This window comes from Manis javanica, chromosome 4 (assembly GCF_040802235.1).
Source record: "Manis javanica isolate MJ-LG chromosome 4, MJ_LKY, whole genome shotgun sequence".
Taxonomy (NCBI): Eukaryota; Metazoa; Chordata; class Mammalia; order Pholidota; family Manidae; genus Manis; species Manis javanica.
Genome location: NC_133159.1, coordinates 137,002,756 through 137,020,301, shown reverse-complemented (window position 1 = coordinate 137,020,301; position 17,546 = coordinate 137,002,756). Strand labels below are relative to the sequence as shown.

Below are 17,546 nucleotides of genomic sequence, written 5' to 3'. Positions count from 1 at the left end.
ACTCTTATGAAGGTTTCACATGAAAAATAATGTGGTTACTGCATTTACCCATATTATCAAGTCCCACCCATATATTGGGGTTTCTTACATATTTTTATCTTTAATCTGTTCCCATTATGAAAGAAAAATTTTCAAATAATGTTTTTCTAGTTTTTATTTCTTGAAATATGTTTTTCCATCCCTTGACTTTTAGTCTGTGCCTGTCTTTGGTCTTGAGGTGAGTTTCTTGTAAGCAGCATATAGATGGGTCTTGCTTTTTTATCCATTCTATTACTCTGTGTCTTTTGATTGGTGCATTAAGTCCATTTACATTTAGGGTGACTATTGAGAGATATGTACTTATTGCCATTGCAGGCTTTAGATTCGTGGTTACCAAAGGTTCAAGGTTAGCTTCTTTAGTATCTTACTGCCTAACTTAGCTCGCTTATTGAGCTATTATCAACACAGTCTGATGATTATTTCTCTCCCTTCTTATTCCTCCTCCTCCATTCTTCATATGTTGGGTGTTTTGTTCTGTGCTCCTTTTAGGAGTGCTCCCATCTAGAGCAGTCCCTCTAAGATACCCTGTAGAGGTTGTTTTATTGGAGGCAAATTCCCTCAACTTTTGCTTGTCTGGGAATTGTTTAATCTCCTTCATATTTAAATGATAATCGTGCTGCATACAGTATCCTTGGTTCAAGGCCCTTCTGTTTCATTGCATTAAATATATCATGCCATTCTCTTCTGGCCTGTAGGGTTTCTGTCGAGAAGTCTGATGTTAGCCTGATGGGTTTTCCTTTATAGGTGACCTTTTTCTCTCTAGCTGCCTTTAAAACTCTTTCCTTGTCCTTGATCCTTGCCATTTTAATTATTATGTGTCTTGGTGTTGTCCTCCTTGTATCCTTTCTGTTGGGGGTTCTGTGTATTTCCGTGGTCTGTTCGATTATTTCCTCCCCCAGTTTGGGGAAGTTTTCAGCAATTATTTCTTCAGAGACTTTCTATCCCTTTTCCTCTTTCTTCTTCTTCTGGTACCCCTATAATACAAATATTATTCCTTTTGGATTGGTCACATAATTCTCTTAGTGTTGTTTTGTTCCTGGAGATCCTTTTATCTCTCTCTGTGTCAGCTTCTATACGTTCCTGTTCTCTGGTTTCTGTTCCTTCAGTGGCCTCTTGCATCTTATCCATTCTGCTTATAAATCCTTCCAGGGTTTGTTTCACTTCTGTGATCTCCCTCTGGACTTCATCCCATTGCTCTTGCATTTTTCTCTGCATCTCTGTCAACATGTTCATGATTTTTATTTTGTATTCTTTTTCAGGAAGACTGGTTAGGTCTGTCTCCTCAGGTGTTGTCTCTGTGATCTTTGTCTGCCTGTAGTTTTGCCTTTTCATGGTGATAGAGATAGTTTGCAGAGCTGGTACGAGTGACAGCTGGGAGAGCTTTCCTTCTTGTTGGTTTGTGGCCTTCCTCTCCTGGGAGATTAGCGACCTCTAGTGGCTTATGCTTGGCAGCTGTGCGCAGACAGGGCTTCAGCTACCTGCCCGTTTGCTATGGAGTTTATCTTGGCTGTTGCTGTGGGCGTGGCCTGGCTGGGGCTGCTCCTCCAAAATGGTGGAGCCCCGTTGGAGGGGGAGCAGCCGGGAGGCTATTTATCTCTGTAAGGGGCCTCTGTGCTTCCTGTTGCCCATGGGGTTAGAGTGCCCAGAGATCCCCACATTCCCTGCCTCTGGGCTGAGTGTCCTGTCCTGCCCCTTTAAGACTTCCAAAAAGCACTCTCCAAGCCAAAACAACAACAGCAACAACGAAAGAGAAAAAAAAAAAGGGGTGGGGGGAAATGCGCCATTTTCTTTGTCCTCAGGCACCGGTCTCAGGCACCCGCTCACCGGTCTTGCTGCCCTGTTTCCCTAGTATTGGGGTCCCTGTCCCTTTAAGGCTTTCAAAAAGCACTCGCCAAAAAAAAAAAAAAAAAGGGAAAAACGTGCGATTTTCTTTGTCCTCAGGCGCCGGTCTCAGGCACCCGCTCACCAGTCTTACTGCCCTGTTTCCCTAGTATTGGGGTCCCTGTCCCTTTAAGGCTTCCAAAAAGCACTCACCAAAGAAAAAAAACCACTCCCATTTCTTTGTTCTCCGGCATCAGCCTCAGGCACCCGCTCACTGGTCCTGCCGCCCTGTTTCCCTAGTATCCAGGACCCCACGCATGCACTGTGTCTGCGCTCTGTTCCAGAATCCTGTGGCTGGGTGTTCAGCAGTCCTGGGCTCTCTCGCCCTCCCTGCTGACTCCTCTTCACCCACCAGGGGCCAGGGGGAGGGGTGCTCGGGTCCCGCCAGGCCGGGGCTTGTATCTTACCCCCTTTGCGAAGCGCTGGGTTCTCGCAGGTGTGGATGTGGTCTGGATGTTGTCCTGTGTCCTCTGGTCTCTATTTTAGGAAGAGTTGTCTTTGTTATATTTTCATAGATATATGTGGTTTTGGGAGGAGATTTCCGCTGCTCTACTCACGCTGCCATCCTGGCTCTGCCCCCTCTAGTTTTTATTTCTGAGTAAACTTGTCAGTCTATCTCCAATTAATTTTGGCATATGATATATAAGGAATAGGAATCTAATTTAGCTTTTTTAAAGCAGAAAATCTCGAAGTGGGAAATAAGTTTTGCATTCTACTTTGTTTCTAATGAAATGAAGGGAAGATGCTAATAAGGACTGTGGAACTGCATGTAGACCTCAAAGAATGCTGGTGAATTAAAGTCTTATGTAAATATGGGGGAGGGGTACTGAGAAGACAGTGACAGCATTCATATCTGTAATCCCAAATTTAAACATTGTTTGAATATTATTTATTGAATATTCTATCAAAAATAGCAGCTTTACATGAATTCAAAGTAAAATTGGTTGGTGGATTTTTCTTGTTTTGTTGTTGTTTTCCTATCCTTAGGGCTATGCAAGTATCAAAACAAATTTTAAAATTTTCCTACCTTTCTGCTTTGAAGTTGGAAAGTACTCACCAATACAACTATCAAGTTCTAAATCATAACTGAATGTAATACTTTGTCATTCTTTCTACCTCTTGAGCAAGTTTTAGTTATTTACATCAGTTAGGCTTTTAAGTTGTTTCCAGTTTTTCCTCTTCCTCAACTTTTTTTTTTCCTTAAAAATTTTTAATGGCCAGGAAAGGATACAGAATAACTGCCATGTCATACAAATGAACTTTTTTTGTTAATGCTTGTTATCCCTGAAAGAACACTCTATTGGTTGTTGCAAACTGCATTGGAATTGTCATCATTCATTGTCTAAGCATGGGACTGAATATGGGCCTTGGACCAGTCTTTATGTGGATGAGAAAAAAAGGTAGTTGGTATGTTTGGCAGGCTTCATATCTTCTTTCTCAGGATTGGGCTGTGGTCTTGGTCTTGAGTGAGAGAGATTCTGTTTCACTTTGGTGACCTTTGACAACTTTCCCAGGTCAGGTCTCAAGCAGCCCAATTTGTCCAGCACACACTTGTCAAACTTTGTCTGCTGTTTGTGACAGTGTTGAAATAACTGCAGGCTGGAATAATCAGTGCAAGTCCCAATATTCTGTAAAAAACTCCTCATAGTTTATCTGCCTATGTCTGTGGCACACTTGCTGACCAGCTTGCTGTTTTTAAATACTCTCACAGATCTTTCTCTTCCTAGCCGCACATCATGAACTCCTTGTTGGGCTAATCACACTGTGCTATAGAGATGGGCAGCAGCTTTAAGCGCAGAGTTCACTTCACCTCCTGCCCTTTCAGATCCTCAGTGGGCAGTTCCACTACCCTGGGCTAATGGTGGTAGCCTGGGCCCTGAGGAGGCACCCACAGCCTCATTGCAATCATCACCCTCTTCCAACTTCTACTGAAAAATGTAAAATTGATTGGAAAGTTGCAAGACCAAGAGAGTGCATACCCATTGTACTCCTTACGAAGATTCATCAGTTGTTAACATATATGTAACATACAATAACTATTGTTGTATTGCATATACACACACTTTTCCCCCCTGAACTAATTGAGTTAATTGTAGACATGACTATATACTTCAGCATGTATTGCCTGAGAGCAAGGACATTCTTCTACTAAAGCACAATAAAATTGTGACAGGAAATTTAACAATGTGTGATACTCTTAATGAAATATACAGTCTGTAGTCAGATTATTCCAATTTGTCACAACAATGTATTTAAAAGCTGAATTTCTTCTCCCCTAGGTCAGTTACCACACATTGCATTTATTTGCTATGTCTCTTAAGTCTCTAATCTCTAAAACATTTCCCAAGTCTTTTTTGTTTTTCATGACATTTTGAAGACTTCTTATGACTTGTTTTGAAGCTAATTTCTGTTCTAACAGAAAATATTTCCTTGAGAGATTTTAAAATTTAGCATGGAATTGTAGATAAATAGTTTTGACAGTCTTTTCTGCTCCCCAAATCTTTGAGTCAATACTTTTTCAGAATACTGTTTTTCAATGCATGCATGGAAATTTTGCAAACTTTAAACAAAAATATTTTCTCCTTTCTGAAGTTTTAATACTTGTTGATATATTGAAGTTTAAAAAGTCCTGCCTTTTCCTACATGCATACAAGTTTCTGACACTTTCAAGAATCACTGCAATTCTATTGTTTTTTAATTTACATTTAAAAAATTCACACAAACTACATCCAAAGAAAGCAAAATAAACTTAGAAAATACTGATAAGCAAAATGACAATAAGTCATCTATAAATCCTACCACCTACACATAACAATTGTCAACATTTTGGTATTTATAGCCTTCCAAATTTGAGGGAACGAGAAATTTTTAAAATTTTTCGTATCATTAATGTACAATTACATGGGCAACATTTTGGTTACTAGACTTCCTTATTATCAAGTACCCCCCCCCCACACACACCCCATTACATCACTGTCCATCAGTGTAGTAAGATGATACAGAGTCTTCCCCGTGTGGTAATTGTAATGCCCCTTTTTCAACTTTAGTTCTCCCTTCCCACCCATCTTCCCCAGTCCCTTTACCTTTGGTAACTGTTAGTCCATTCTTGGGTTCTGTGAATCTGCTGCTGTTTTGTTTGTTCAGTTTTTCCTTTGTTCTTATACTCCACAGATGAGTGAAATCATTTGATACCTGTCTTTCTCCACCTGGCTTATTTCACTGAGCATAATACCCTCTAGCTCCATCCATGTTGTTGCAAATGGTAGGATTTGTTTTCTTCTTATGGCCAAATAATATTCCATTGTGTATATGTACCACATCTTCTGTATCCATTCATCTATTGATGGACACTAGGCTGCTTCCATTTCTTGGCTATTGCAAATAGTTCTGCAATAAATATAGGTGTGCATATGTCTTTTTCAAACTGGGCTGCTGCATTCTTAGGGTAAATTCCTAGGAGTGGAATTCCTGGGTCAAATGCTGTTTCTATTTTTACTATTATGAGGAACCTCCATACTGCTTTCCACAATGGTTGAACTAGCTTACATTCCCACCAGCAGTGTAGGAGGGTACCCCTTTCTCCACGTCCTCACCAACATTTGTTGTTGTTTGTCTTTTGGATGTTGGCCATCCTAACTGGTGTGAGGTGATATCTCATTGTGGTTTTAATTTGCATTTCTCTGATGATTAGCAATTTGCAGCATCTTTTCATGTGCCTGTTGGCCATCTGAATTTCTCTGCCCATTTTTTAATTGGATTATTTGCTTTTTGTTTGTTGAGGTTCATGAACTCTTTATATAATTTGGATGTCAACCCCTTATCGGATATGTCATTTATGAATATATTCTTCCATAGTGTAGGATGTCTTTTTGTTCTACTGATGGTGTCATTTGCTGTACAGAAGCTTTTCAGTTTGATATAGTCCCACTTGTTCTTCCCTCAGGATTGTTTTGGCTATTTGAGTTCTTTTGTGGTTCCATATGAATTTTAGAACTATTTGCTCTAATTCGTTGAAGAATGCTGTTGGTATGTTTGCTTTTGTTTCCCTTGCCTGGGCAGATATGTTCATGAAGAAGTTGCTCATGTTTATGCCCAGGAGATTTTTGCCTATGTTTTTTTCCTAAGAGTTGTATAGTTTCATGACTTACATTCAGGTCTTTGATCCATTTCAAGTTTACTTTTGTGTCTGGGGTTAGACAATAATCCAGTTTCATTCTCTTACATGTAGCTGTCCAGTTTTGCCAGCACCACCTGTTGAAGAGGCTGTCATTTCCCCATTGTATGCCCATGGCACCTTTATCATATATTAATTGACCATATATGCTTGGGTTTATATCTGGGCTCTTTAGCCTGTTCCACTGGTCTATAGGTTTGTTCTTGTGCCAGTACCATGTTGTCTTGATTACTGTTGCTTGTAGTAGAGATTGAAGTCAGAGAGCATAATTCCCCCCACTTTATTCTTCCCTCTCAGGATTGCTTTGGCTATTCGAGGTCTTTTGTGGTTCCATATGAATTTTAGAACTATTTGCTCTAATTCGTTGAAGAATGCTGTTGGTATTTTGATAGGGATTGCATTGAATCCGTAGATTGCTATAGGCAGGATGGCCATTTTGACAATATTAATTCTTCCTATCCATGAGCACAGGATGTGTTTCCATTTATTGGTATCTTCTTTAATTTCTCTCATGAGTGTTTTGTAGTTTTCAGAGTATAGGTCTTTCACTTCCTTGGTTAGATTTATTCCTAGGTATTTTGTTCTTTTTGATGCAATTGTGAATGGAATTATTTTCCTGATTTCTCTTTCTGCTAGTTCATCATTAGTGTATAGGAATGCCACAGATTTCTGTGTATTAATTTTGTATCCTGCAACTTTGCGGTATTCAAATGCTACATCTAGTAATTTTGGAGTGGATTCTTTAGGGTTTTTTATGTATAATATCATGTCATCTGCAAACAAGGACACTTTGACTTCTTCCCTGCCAATCTGGATGCCTTTTATTTCTTTGTGTTGTCTGATTGCCGTAGCTAGGACTTCCAGAACTATGTTGAATAAAAGTGGGGACAGAGGGCATCCTTGTCTTGTTCCCACCCTTAAAGGAAGAGCTTTCAGCTTCTCACTGTTAAGTATAGTGTTGGCTGTGGGTTTGTCATATATGGCCTTTATTATGATGAGGTACTTGGCCACCCATTTTGTTGAGAGTCTTTATCATGAATGGATGTTGAATTTTGTTGAATACATTTTCAGCATCTATGGAGATGATCATGTGGTTTTTGTCCTTTTTGTTGATGTGGTGGATGATGTTGATGGATTTTTGAATGTTGTACCATCCTTGCATCCCTGAGATGAATCCCACTTGGTCATGGTGTGTGATCCTCTTCATGTATTTTTGAATTCGGTTTGCTAATATTTTGTTGAGTATTTCTGTATCTGTGTTCATCAGCGATATATGGACAGGTCTTGTTTTTTAATCCACTCAGTGACTCTGTTTTTTGTTTGGTGCATTCAGACCATTTACATTTAGGGTGATTATCGATAGGTATGTACTTATTGCCATTGCAGGCTTTAGATTCGGAATTTTCTTTTTTTGTGGTGTCTTTGCCCAATTTTGTGGTTAGCGTGATGCTTGCCTTGTGGAATGAGTTTGGAAGTATTCCTTCCTCTTCTACTTTTTGGAAAACTTTATGGAGGATGGGTATTAGGTCTTCACTAAATGTTTGATAAAATTCAGTGGTGAAGCCATCTGGTCCAGGGGTTTTGTTCTTAGGTAGGTTTTTGATTACCAGTTCAATTTCCTTGCTGGTAATTTGTCTATTCAGATTTTCTGTTTCTTCCTTGGTCAGCCTTGGAAGGTTGTACTTTTCTGGAAAGTTGTCCATTTTTTCTAGGTTATCCAGTTTGTTACCATATAATTTTTCATAGTAATCTCTAATAAGTTTTTATATTTCTGTGGTATCAGTAGTGATTTTCCTTTCTCATTTCTGATTCTGTTTATGTGTGTAGAGTCTCTTTTTTTCTTGATAAGTTTGGCTAGGGGTTTATCTATTTTGTTTATTTTCTCAAAGAACCAGCTCCTGCTTTCATTGATTCTCTCTATTGTTTTATTCTTCTCAATTTTATTTATTTCTGCTCTAATGTTTATTATGTCCCTCCTTTACTGACTTTGGGCCTCATTTCTTCTTCCTTTTCTAGTTTTGTTAATTGTGAGTTTAGACTGTTCCTTTGGGATTGTTCTTTCCTGAAGTAAGGCTGTATTGCAATATACTTTCCTCTTAGCATGGCCTTCGCTGGGTCACACAGATTTTGTGGTGTTGAATTATTGTTGTCATTTGTCTCCATATATTGCTTGATCTCTGTTTTTATTTGGTCATTGATCCATTTATCACTTAGGAGCATGTTATTAAGCCTCCATGTGTTTGTAGGCTTTTTCATTTTCTTTGAGCAATTTATTTTTAGTTTCATACCTTTGTGGTCTAAGAAACTGGTTGGTAGAATTTCAATCTTTTTGAATTTACCAAGGCTCTTTTTGTGGCCTAGTATATGATCTATTCTTGCAAATGTTCCATGTGCACTTGAGAAGAATGTGTATTCTGCTGCTTTTGGGTGTAGAATTCTGTAGATGTCTGTTAGGTCCATCTGCTCTAATGTTTTGTTCAGTGCCTCTGTCTCCTTACTTATTTTTTGTCTGGTTGATCTGTCCTTCAGAGTTAGTGGAGTGTTGAAGTGTTCTAGAATGAATGCATTGCATTCTATTTCCCCTTTTAATTCTGTTAGTATTTGTTTCACATATGTAGATTCTCCTTTGTTGGGCGCATAAATATTTATAATGGTTACATCTTCTTGTTGGATTGACTCTTTTATCACTATGTAATGTCCTTCTTTGTCTCTTGTGACTTTCTTTGTTTTGAAGTCTATTATGTCTGATACAAGTACTGCAACTCCTCTTTTTTCTCCCTGTTAGTTGCACGAAATACCGTTTTCCATCCCTGCACTTTGAGTCTGTGTATGTCTTTGGGTTTAAAGTGAGTCTCTTGTAGACAGCATATGGACAGGTCTTGTTTTTTAATCCACTCAGTGACCCTGTTTTTTGTTTGGTGCATTCAGACCATTTACATTTAGGGTGATTATCGATAGGTATGTACTTATTGCCATTGCAGGCTTTAGATTCGTGGTCACCAAACATTCAAAGTTAACATCCTTACTATCTAAGTGTCCAACTTAACTCACTCAATATGCTATTACAAAAATAATCTGAAGGGTCTTATTTTTTTCTTCTCCTTTTTCTTCGTTCTTCATTCTTTATAATTTAGGTGTCATATTCTGTACTCTTTGTCTATCCCTAAGTGACTTTGGGGATAGTTGATTTAATTTTGCATTTGCTTCATAATTAGCTCTTCTACTTTCTTTACTGTGGTTTTATTACCTCTGGTGACAGCTATTAAACCTTAGGAACACTTCCGTCTATAGCAGTCCCTCCAAAATACACTGTTGAGATGGTTTGTGGGAGGTAAATTGTCTCAGCTTTTTCTTATCTGGAAATTATTTAATCTCTCCTTCAAATTTAAATGATAATCTTGCTGGGTAATATATTCTTGGTTCCAGGGCCTTCTGGCTTCATTGCATTAAATACATCATGCCCACTCCCTTCTGTCCTGTAAGGTTTCTGCTGAGAAGTCTTATGATAGCCTGATGGTCTTTCCTTTGTATGTCATCTTTTTGCTGTCTCTGGCTGCTTTTAATAGTCTGTCCTTATCCTTGATCTTTGCCATTTTAGTAACTATGTGTCTTAGTGTTGTCTTCCTTGGGTCCCTTGTGTTGGGAGATCTGTGGACCTCCATGGCCTGAGAGACTATCTCCTTCCCCATATTGGGGAAGTTTTGAGCAATTACTTCCTCAAAGACCCTTTCTCTTCCTTTTTCTCTCTCTTCTTCTTCTGGTACCCCATAATGTGAATATTGTTCAGTTTGGATTGGTCACGCAGTTCTCTCAATATTCTTTCATTCTTAGAGATCCTTTTTTCTCTCTGTGCCTCAGCTTCTTTGTATTCATCTTCTGTAGTTTCTCTTTCATTTATTGTTTCCTCCACCTTATCTAATCTCCTTTTAATATCCTCAATTGTTCTCTTCAGTGTTTGGATCTCTGACCAGAAGTCATTCCTGAGTTCTTGAATATCTTTCTGTACCTGCATGGGCATATTAATAATTTTAATTTTGAACTCCCTTTCAAGAAGATTCATGAGGTTGATGTCATTTAAATCTTTCTCAGAAGTTGTATTAATAATTTTACTTTGAACCAGGTTCCTTTGGCGTTTAATATTTGTGTATGTCACCCTCTAGTGTTCAGAAGCTCTACTGTCTGGAGCTGCTCAGTTCCTGAAGCAATGTCGGGGGTCTCAGGGGAGTGGTATTGGTGCCTGGGGGGAGGAAAGAGCTGTTTCTTGCTTCCTGGCTGCTATGCCTGTCTCCACTGCCTGAACCAGTTGGCTGAGCACACAGGTATAAACTTCTGTGGTTTGTGTTTGTAGTTGCTGTAGACAGATATTCCCTCTGGCTGACCTAACGCCAGTGTAGGGTTTGCTGCTTTTTGAGCCAGGTGGGGCTTGCCAGGAGAAAGGCACAGTAGGCTGTGTATCATGGAGGGTGTCCTTGGAGCTATGTAGCCAGCCAGGGAGCTGGAGCACCTGAAGGTCATGAAAGCTCCCAACCTGCTGGGCAGAGTACACCTGGACAATTTTATCTACCTATCCTTTCTCCTGATGAGTAAACTCTGTGCAATCTTTGCCCCTTTGGCAGCCCTCTTGCTAAGGGCGTCCTTGTTAAGAAGTCTCTCAGACTGCCCACCTTTCTCTTGTCCCAGAGCAGCCGGATATGGATCCCTGCTTTCCACAGGTGACTGGAATCTCAGTCTCTCCAGGAATTCTGCCTGTCTTACCTTTCCAACGCCCTAATTATGAGAGTACCATGCAAGCATCATGAAATATAGGTTTGTGCTCCCAGAGCAGATCTCCGGAGTTAGATATTCAGCAGTCCCAGGCCTCCACTCCCTCCCCACTCTGTTTCTCTTCCTCCTGCCAGTGTGCTGGGGTGGGGAAAGGCTTGGGTCCTGCTGAGCCACAGCTTTGATATGTTACCCTGTTCTGTGAGGTTTATTCTTTTCTCTAGGTGTATGCAGTTTGGCTCAGTCCTCTCTCCTGTTGCTCTTTCAGGATTAGTTGTATTAATTATATTTTCGTATTATATGCGATTTTAGGAAAAAGCCTCTGTCTCACCTTTCACACTGCAATCTTTTTCTAGGATATAATCTTAAAATGTTTTTCAAGTTGGTTCTCCATTTTCTTGAAGTTTATTTCTCCCCTAATCATATGCTGAATCTCCAGATATACATACATGGGTTTGTTTCTGAAATCTTTCATATTGATTTACTTGCTCTATTTTATTCTAGTGATGACATTTTTGTATTCTCATTTGGTATTTGGTAGAGCATATATTCCAGTTCCCCCCTTATTTTTTGTTTCTTTGATTTTCTAGAGGGTGCTGTCATTATGAATTTACTCTCTTTCTCTGTCGTCAACATTAATATTTTGTGCATCATAATCTCATGTATACCCTTCAGTAAATATTTGTGGAAGCAAAAGCATTTTTAAAGGGGCTGTAGGGAGAAGAATTAAGTATTCTTTTATTTCAACATATATTTGTATATTAACTGTAAGAGTTAGTGTGTAGGATGTAGAAAGGTAATGTAAAGATGAATGAGTCACATTGTGCCTACTTTTCTAGGGAAGAGAGATGATTGTGGTATAGTAAATGCTGAAGAATGTTTTGAAGCATGAAGGGAGAGTGAGCAGGTCTCCTAGTAGAGTTAAAACTTCACAAACATTACCTTTGATCTAAACTTTGGAAGATTTTGAATGGTAATTTGTTACTCAGATAGAAAAGAAGATGCAAATCGTTGAAGTTGTTACAAAATTTTATAAAATAATGCTTGTAATAAAGGTACTGTAATTTGATAAATCAGTTATTAAATAAGGTCTTAAGTGATATAGAAGACTTTTTGTTTTTTACAGGTATATTAATTGAACAGTAACACTTTATATGGAATGTAGTTCAAGCTCCCCATTTTAGAGTGGTAAGTGACTTTCCTATGGTCACATATTCTTGGAAGAATTGTTACTGAAGCACTGTTCCAGGGAAATTCCAGAGTTGAGAGATTGGTAAAAGTGTACTCCATCTGGCAGCCTTGAAAATATGTTAGAAAAGGAATACAAACTAATAATTTGAGTTTTTACTGTAATGTAGTATTAATTTAGGGAGGTGCAAAAGATAAGTAAATGTGTTATGTAGTTAGAAGTTTAATAACAAGCATCACAATTGATTCAGTTGAGTTCACTAACAATGAGACAGGCTTAAAAAATTGTCTGTAGTTTAAAAATGTTTTGAAATTAAAAACATTTAAAAGTTAAAAAAATATGCTTTGGGCATGGAAAGAACTGGCTAGAGCTTTATTTTCCCTTATGAGTTTAATGAAATCAATTTTGGAGTATTTTATTTCAATTGGTAAATTTAAGGAAGTCATGATAACTAACATTTAATATAATGCTTACTCCACCTGTGTACTAGTCTGTACTTAACATTTATTAATTCATTTAACCCTCACAGCTACTCTAGGAGGTGGTTTATTTCTTTCATTTCGTAGATTTGGAAAATTAGGCTACCCAAGTTCATAGTTGGTTAATAATTGTTGCCAGGATTCCTATCTAGGCAGTGTTATTCTAGAACCAGGTTCTGAAGCCTCTCATTTATGGCAGTCATTTAAATAATTTGATAATCTGATATAAAGGAACCAATATCAGGACCACCAGGGAATTCTGTAGTGTATCTACTTATGTAATGAAGCAGATTTGATAAGGCCATTTTTTAATGTGAATCAGGTTATTTAGGAAGCAGTTATCTATCTATGTTAAATTCATTATTTTCTCCCATTGCATTTTTCTTAGGAATGTCTGTGTTAGTGTTGTTAAAACACTGCCATGTGATGTCTGAAAGGAAAAGAAATCTTCCTAAATTAAATCTATTGTCTATATTCTTACATTTGAAGGTGATTAACAGATGGGAATCTTCCTGTTGTTAAAAACTTATGGGTACATTTTGAGTTGTTTCATATGTTTTTAATGGTCTTCCTACTATATTATCTCTTTTGCTGATGAGCTTATTGCATCAGTTAGATAAATCTTTTAAGTAATGATACAGAAAGTCTTCCAGGACATAAAGATTTATCTAATTTTTAGAAGTGTATGTATAGTATGTACTTACATACTTTGTATAGTGGGAATCTTTTTTTTTAAAGCAGTGTAGGTGACTGTGATGGTGAGCCGGGTTTAAGACTCCTCCACTAGTAGGCAACACTTCTTTTCAGTGAAATTCCAGGTCTAAGATACTTTTATGTATGTTGTCAGAAAATAATGTTATGCTAATTATTCTTAGCAACTTTTGCTTTTCCTGACGTTTTTCTTTTCTTATTTCTCTACAATAGTTTATGCCAACGTGGCTTCATTCATACAGATGAACCAAGGATTGGGCTAGCACTATACAATTAGAATCAGACAGCTGATTGCCCAGCAGGATGCCATCAACTAACCGAGCGGGCAGCCTGAAGGACCCTGAAATTGCAGAACTCTTCTTCAAAGAAGATCCAGAGAAGCTTTTCACAGATCTCAGAGAAATTGGCCATGGAAGCTTTGGAGCAGTATACTTTGTAAGTGTTAAAGGCTTAATGTCAGTGGCCAGCATTTATTTAATATCCAGTCCTGGCAGAGTAAAAACCAGTAATACAAAAAGACATAGGCAGTAGTCTATTTTATAGTCACTTGCATTAGGTGTATATGAAAAGAGATCATTTTATTTATTGAGCTTCTTATATTATTGAAAATATGGGAAAGATACTCTATTTTCCATGTTGTTTACACTACTTCAGCAGTTTTATGACTTACCTTGCTATTGAATCAAATATTGTAAAACACTGACTTGTGTAAAGTCCACATCTCATTATTATTCATTCATTACTTCCTGTTAAGATTGCTTTTTTTTTTCTCAGCAACAAGTTTTGTGTAGATGTTTAATATTTTGGTAGTATTACAGATTTAGTTTTTTAATTTTAATGGGTACCTTAAGAATAAAACAGTGATTGAAATATTTTTTCCTTAGAAAAAATGTGTTCCAAATTCTTAACAATTTGAACTTTTTGTTTATTTCCCATTTGTAAATTAGAGGTAAAAATGAGGTAGTAGAAACTCCCTCTGTAATTTTCCTACCCAAGGACAGTTGCTGTTAACATTTAGATAAACATCTTGCAGGATCTTTTTGTGTACCCATGCTTTATGTGTGTGTGTGATGTAGGTTATGTTTGTTTGATTTCTGTATTGGACACAGAATAAGGGAAGAGGCACTCATAAAACAGGTATTTCATAAACAACCTTTTTTCTCTGTTACAGTTTTGTCTGAATGTACACTTCTCGCATTATTCTCCTTAATACTAATGTGGAGTAATATAGAATAATAAAGGAAAAAAATATACAGACTCTTAGAAATGGGCCCAATAAGAGAACCCTGTTGAAAAAATCCCTGTCATGTAGCCCTTCAATGTGTGTCAGTAGTGTTTTTTAATTGACTTATTTTATTAAGTATAATTTATATACAGTAAATACAGATATATTAAATGTATAGTTTGATGAAATTAGACAAGTTATATGCCATACAACAATTCAAGATACAGAATGGTGATAGTGTGGGTACTAGAAAGAAGTAGATAGAGGACAGAATGATAACTTGTTTTACCTGTTTTGATAATAAATATTTTATATATTTAAAAGTTAAAATTAAGTCATTATGTATGGGGGGAGTCATGAAAAGGTAAGCAGGAACAATGAATCCAACTGTATTTGGGCTATAACCACATTGGAGTAAAAACCAAAACTAATATGAGACTTTCATACACAGTATTTTAACTTTATACCCTCTGTCTCTTTGGGAAGAGGAAACTGCAAACAAATCTTGAATTCTTCTCAGTAAATTTGTTTCATATTGGTATGGGTGTGACAGTTCTGAAACTGTGTGTTTAAAGATTAAGCAGTGAATAATTTTGATGTCATTTGTCATCAGATCCTAACTGAAAGAATAATAGAAATAGGAAATTGGCAAAAGTAAGTAAGAACCATGTGGGACTAGATAGGTATTGAATAGGAATTTTTGGCATTAATATGAACTAATTATATGACATATATATTTCCTAGCTCTCTCTTCTGTAAGATTCTAGTTGCATTGATATCCCAGTAGCAACAAGCACACTTAGCACTCAGATCTTGAATTCCTCACTACATGGATCAAGAGCTATTGGAGTAATGGTTCATTCTATTGGGGGACAGGGATCATTAAAGATAAGCTTTAGAATATCTTGTGCCAGAAGGTTAAAAAGTGCTTTTAAAAAAAAGGGGGGGCCCTTTCAAGAGGATGCTAGAACCAGCTTGAAGGTGCTCCCACTGGCCAGATCTGGAACAATTTGAGCATCAATGTAAACATCTGTTGATTATAACTCATTGAATAAAATAAGAATTCCTAATTTCCATGATAGGTGAAGGATGGATAGATACTTGGAAAGGGAGGGCTTTTCTTTGTAATAGAATGCTGACTGATACATGTGAAGGGAATGGTAGAGTTGGGAAAAACCAGCATTTTGAAGATTGCAGCAATCATTGCAAAGATTGTTTTGGGTAGAATCTTCAGTGGTTGCCAAACCTAGGGGGAAAGTTTGATGAGCAGGATATTTATATAGTTTAAAAGTATCTCTCCACAGATTGCTTGTTAGATACAAAGTAGGAAACAGGGGTTATAACTATATACATTGGAAAGAAACAGTCAAATACCTTGAGTGGGTGATGAAAATTAGTAACCAGTGATGAACAGACATTGTATGCTTCCAGATATGATACCCTGAAAAGGGCACAATATAATTCATGTAGTATTTCAGCCAGAGATATGTAACCAGAATCTTGAAGAAGCTTCAAACACAAATTTAGTAAGGTAAGTGCTGCTGTGTAGTCTCAACAACTGCCAGTGTCATAAAAGACAAGGAAGGGTTGAGCAAATTGTTCCAGATTAGAGGAGGTGAATAAGACATGATGAGTAAGCACAATTTATAATCTTGAAGGGAGAGAGAAACATGACTGTGGACATTAAATATTTTTCTGTGAGGTTTTTATTTGTGTGTGTGTGAGATAGGCAAAAGTAATCTCATCTTAATCTGATATAATTTTAATATAATCGTCATTACTAATGAGTTTGGTTTTAATAAATCACTGTCACGTTAACTTACTGTTTTAAAAGTTATACTAGATTTGCAGATTTTGCAATAATAGTAAAGAGTTTTACCCTATAATCTTCACCCAAATTCTTTAAAGTTTACAAGTTTCATAACCACAGTACCTTTATCAAAACTAAGAAATCAACATTGATACACTGATACTATTAACTAAACTACATACTTTCCTCAGATTTTCCCAGTCTTTGTGCTTTTTCTGTTCTGAAATCTACTCCAGGATACTACTCTGTATTTAGTATACCCACTTTTGAACTTTATCTTGGGCTAGTTGAAAATGTAGCTCTTTAGCAAAACAATGAAATTGGACCCTTACCTCTTACCATATATGAACATTAAAATGTGTCAAAGATCTAAATATAACAGTTAAAACTATAAAACTCTTAGGGTAAAACTGCATGACCTTGGTTTTGTTAAAGGATTCTTTGAAATGACAATAAAAGCATGACCAAAAGACAAACATAGATAATTGGATTTGATCAAAATGTAAAACTTCTATGCTTCAAAACAGTGCAAAGACAACCAACAGAATAGGAGAAATTATTTGAAATCATATGTCTGCTAAGGGACTTGTGTCTAGAATATATAAAGAACTCTTACAACTCAATAATAAAAAGGCAACCCAATTTTTAAATGTGCAAAGGATCTAAATTGACATTTCTCCAAAGATGTACAAATGTCCAAAAAGCACATGAAAAGATGCTCAACATTCGCTTGTCACAAGTCTTGAAAAATTATACTAATTGAAAGAAGCCAGTCATAAAAGACCATATATTATATGGTTCCAAAGTGTACAGAATGGGCAAATCTCCAGAGACGCAGAAAGTAGATAAGTTGTTCCTTAGGGCTGAAGGGGTGAGGAAAAGGGATAGGAGAGTGATAGCTAAAGGGTATAGGGTTTCTTTTTTCTTTTTTTTTAATTGGGAAAAAATTTGAGGTAAGATACACATAATATAAAATTTACCATTTTAACCATTTTTAAATGAAATAATTTGGAGTTTCTTTTTGAGGTAATGAATGTTCTAAAGTTGTAGTTATTTGTAAATTGCATGTATCTGTCATATCAATCCGTATTGCCATGTATCTGTCAGTGTACTAAAAGCTATTGAATTACACACATTCAAATGGGTGAAATGTGTGGTATGTAAATTATATCTCATTAAAACTGTTAGAAAAGAATGTAGCTGGTTAGACCTATTGACTAAAATCAAGGGGCTCACAAATAGATGAGTAAAGAACATTTTGGAAAAATTAATTCATA

General features: G+C 37.0%; 1 protein-coding gene across 4 annotated transcripts in view; it reads left to right on the top strand.

Annotated features, from left to right (window-relative positions):
• Window positions 1-17,546, top strand: part of TAOK1 (TAO kinase 1) — a 183,180-nt gene that overhangs the window by 72,243 nt on the left and 93,391 nt on the right. For 2 of the 4 annotated variants that reach the window (XM_073235076.1, XM_073235078.1), the window contains 2 exons: window positions 11,982-12,043; window positions 13,448-13,669. In XM_073235076.1, the coding sequence (XP_073091177.1) occupies window positions 13,538-13,669 (132 nt within the window). In that variant the 5' untranslated portion in view covers window positions 11,982-12,043; window positions 13,448-13,537. Of the gene's footprint in view, window positions 1-11,981; window positions 12,044-12,911; window positions 13,013-13,447; window positions 13,670-17,546 lie in introns of all 4 variants that reach the window. The other 2 variants (XM_073235079.1, XM_073235077.1) reach the window with 2 other exon arrangements.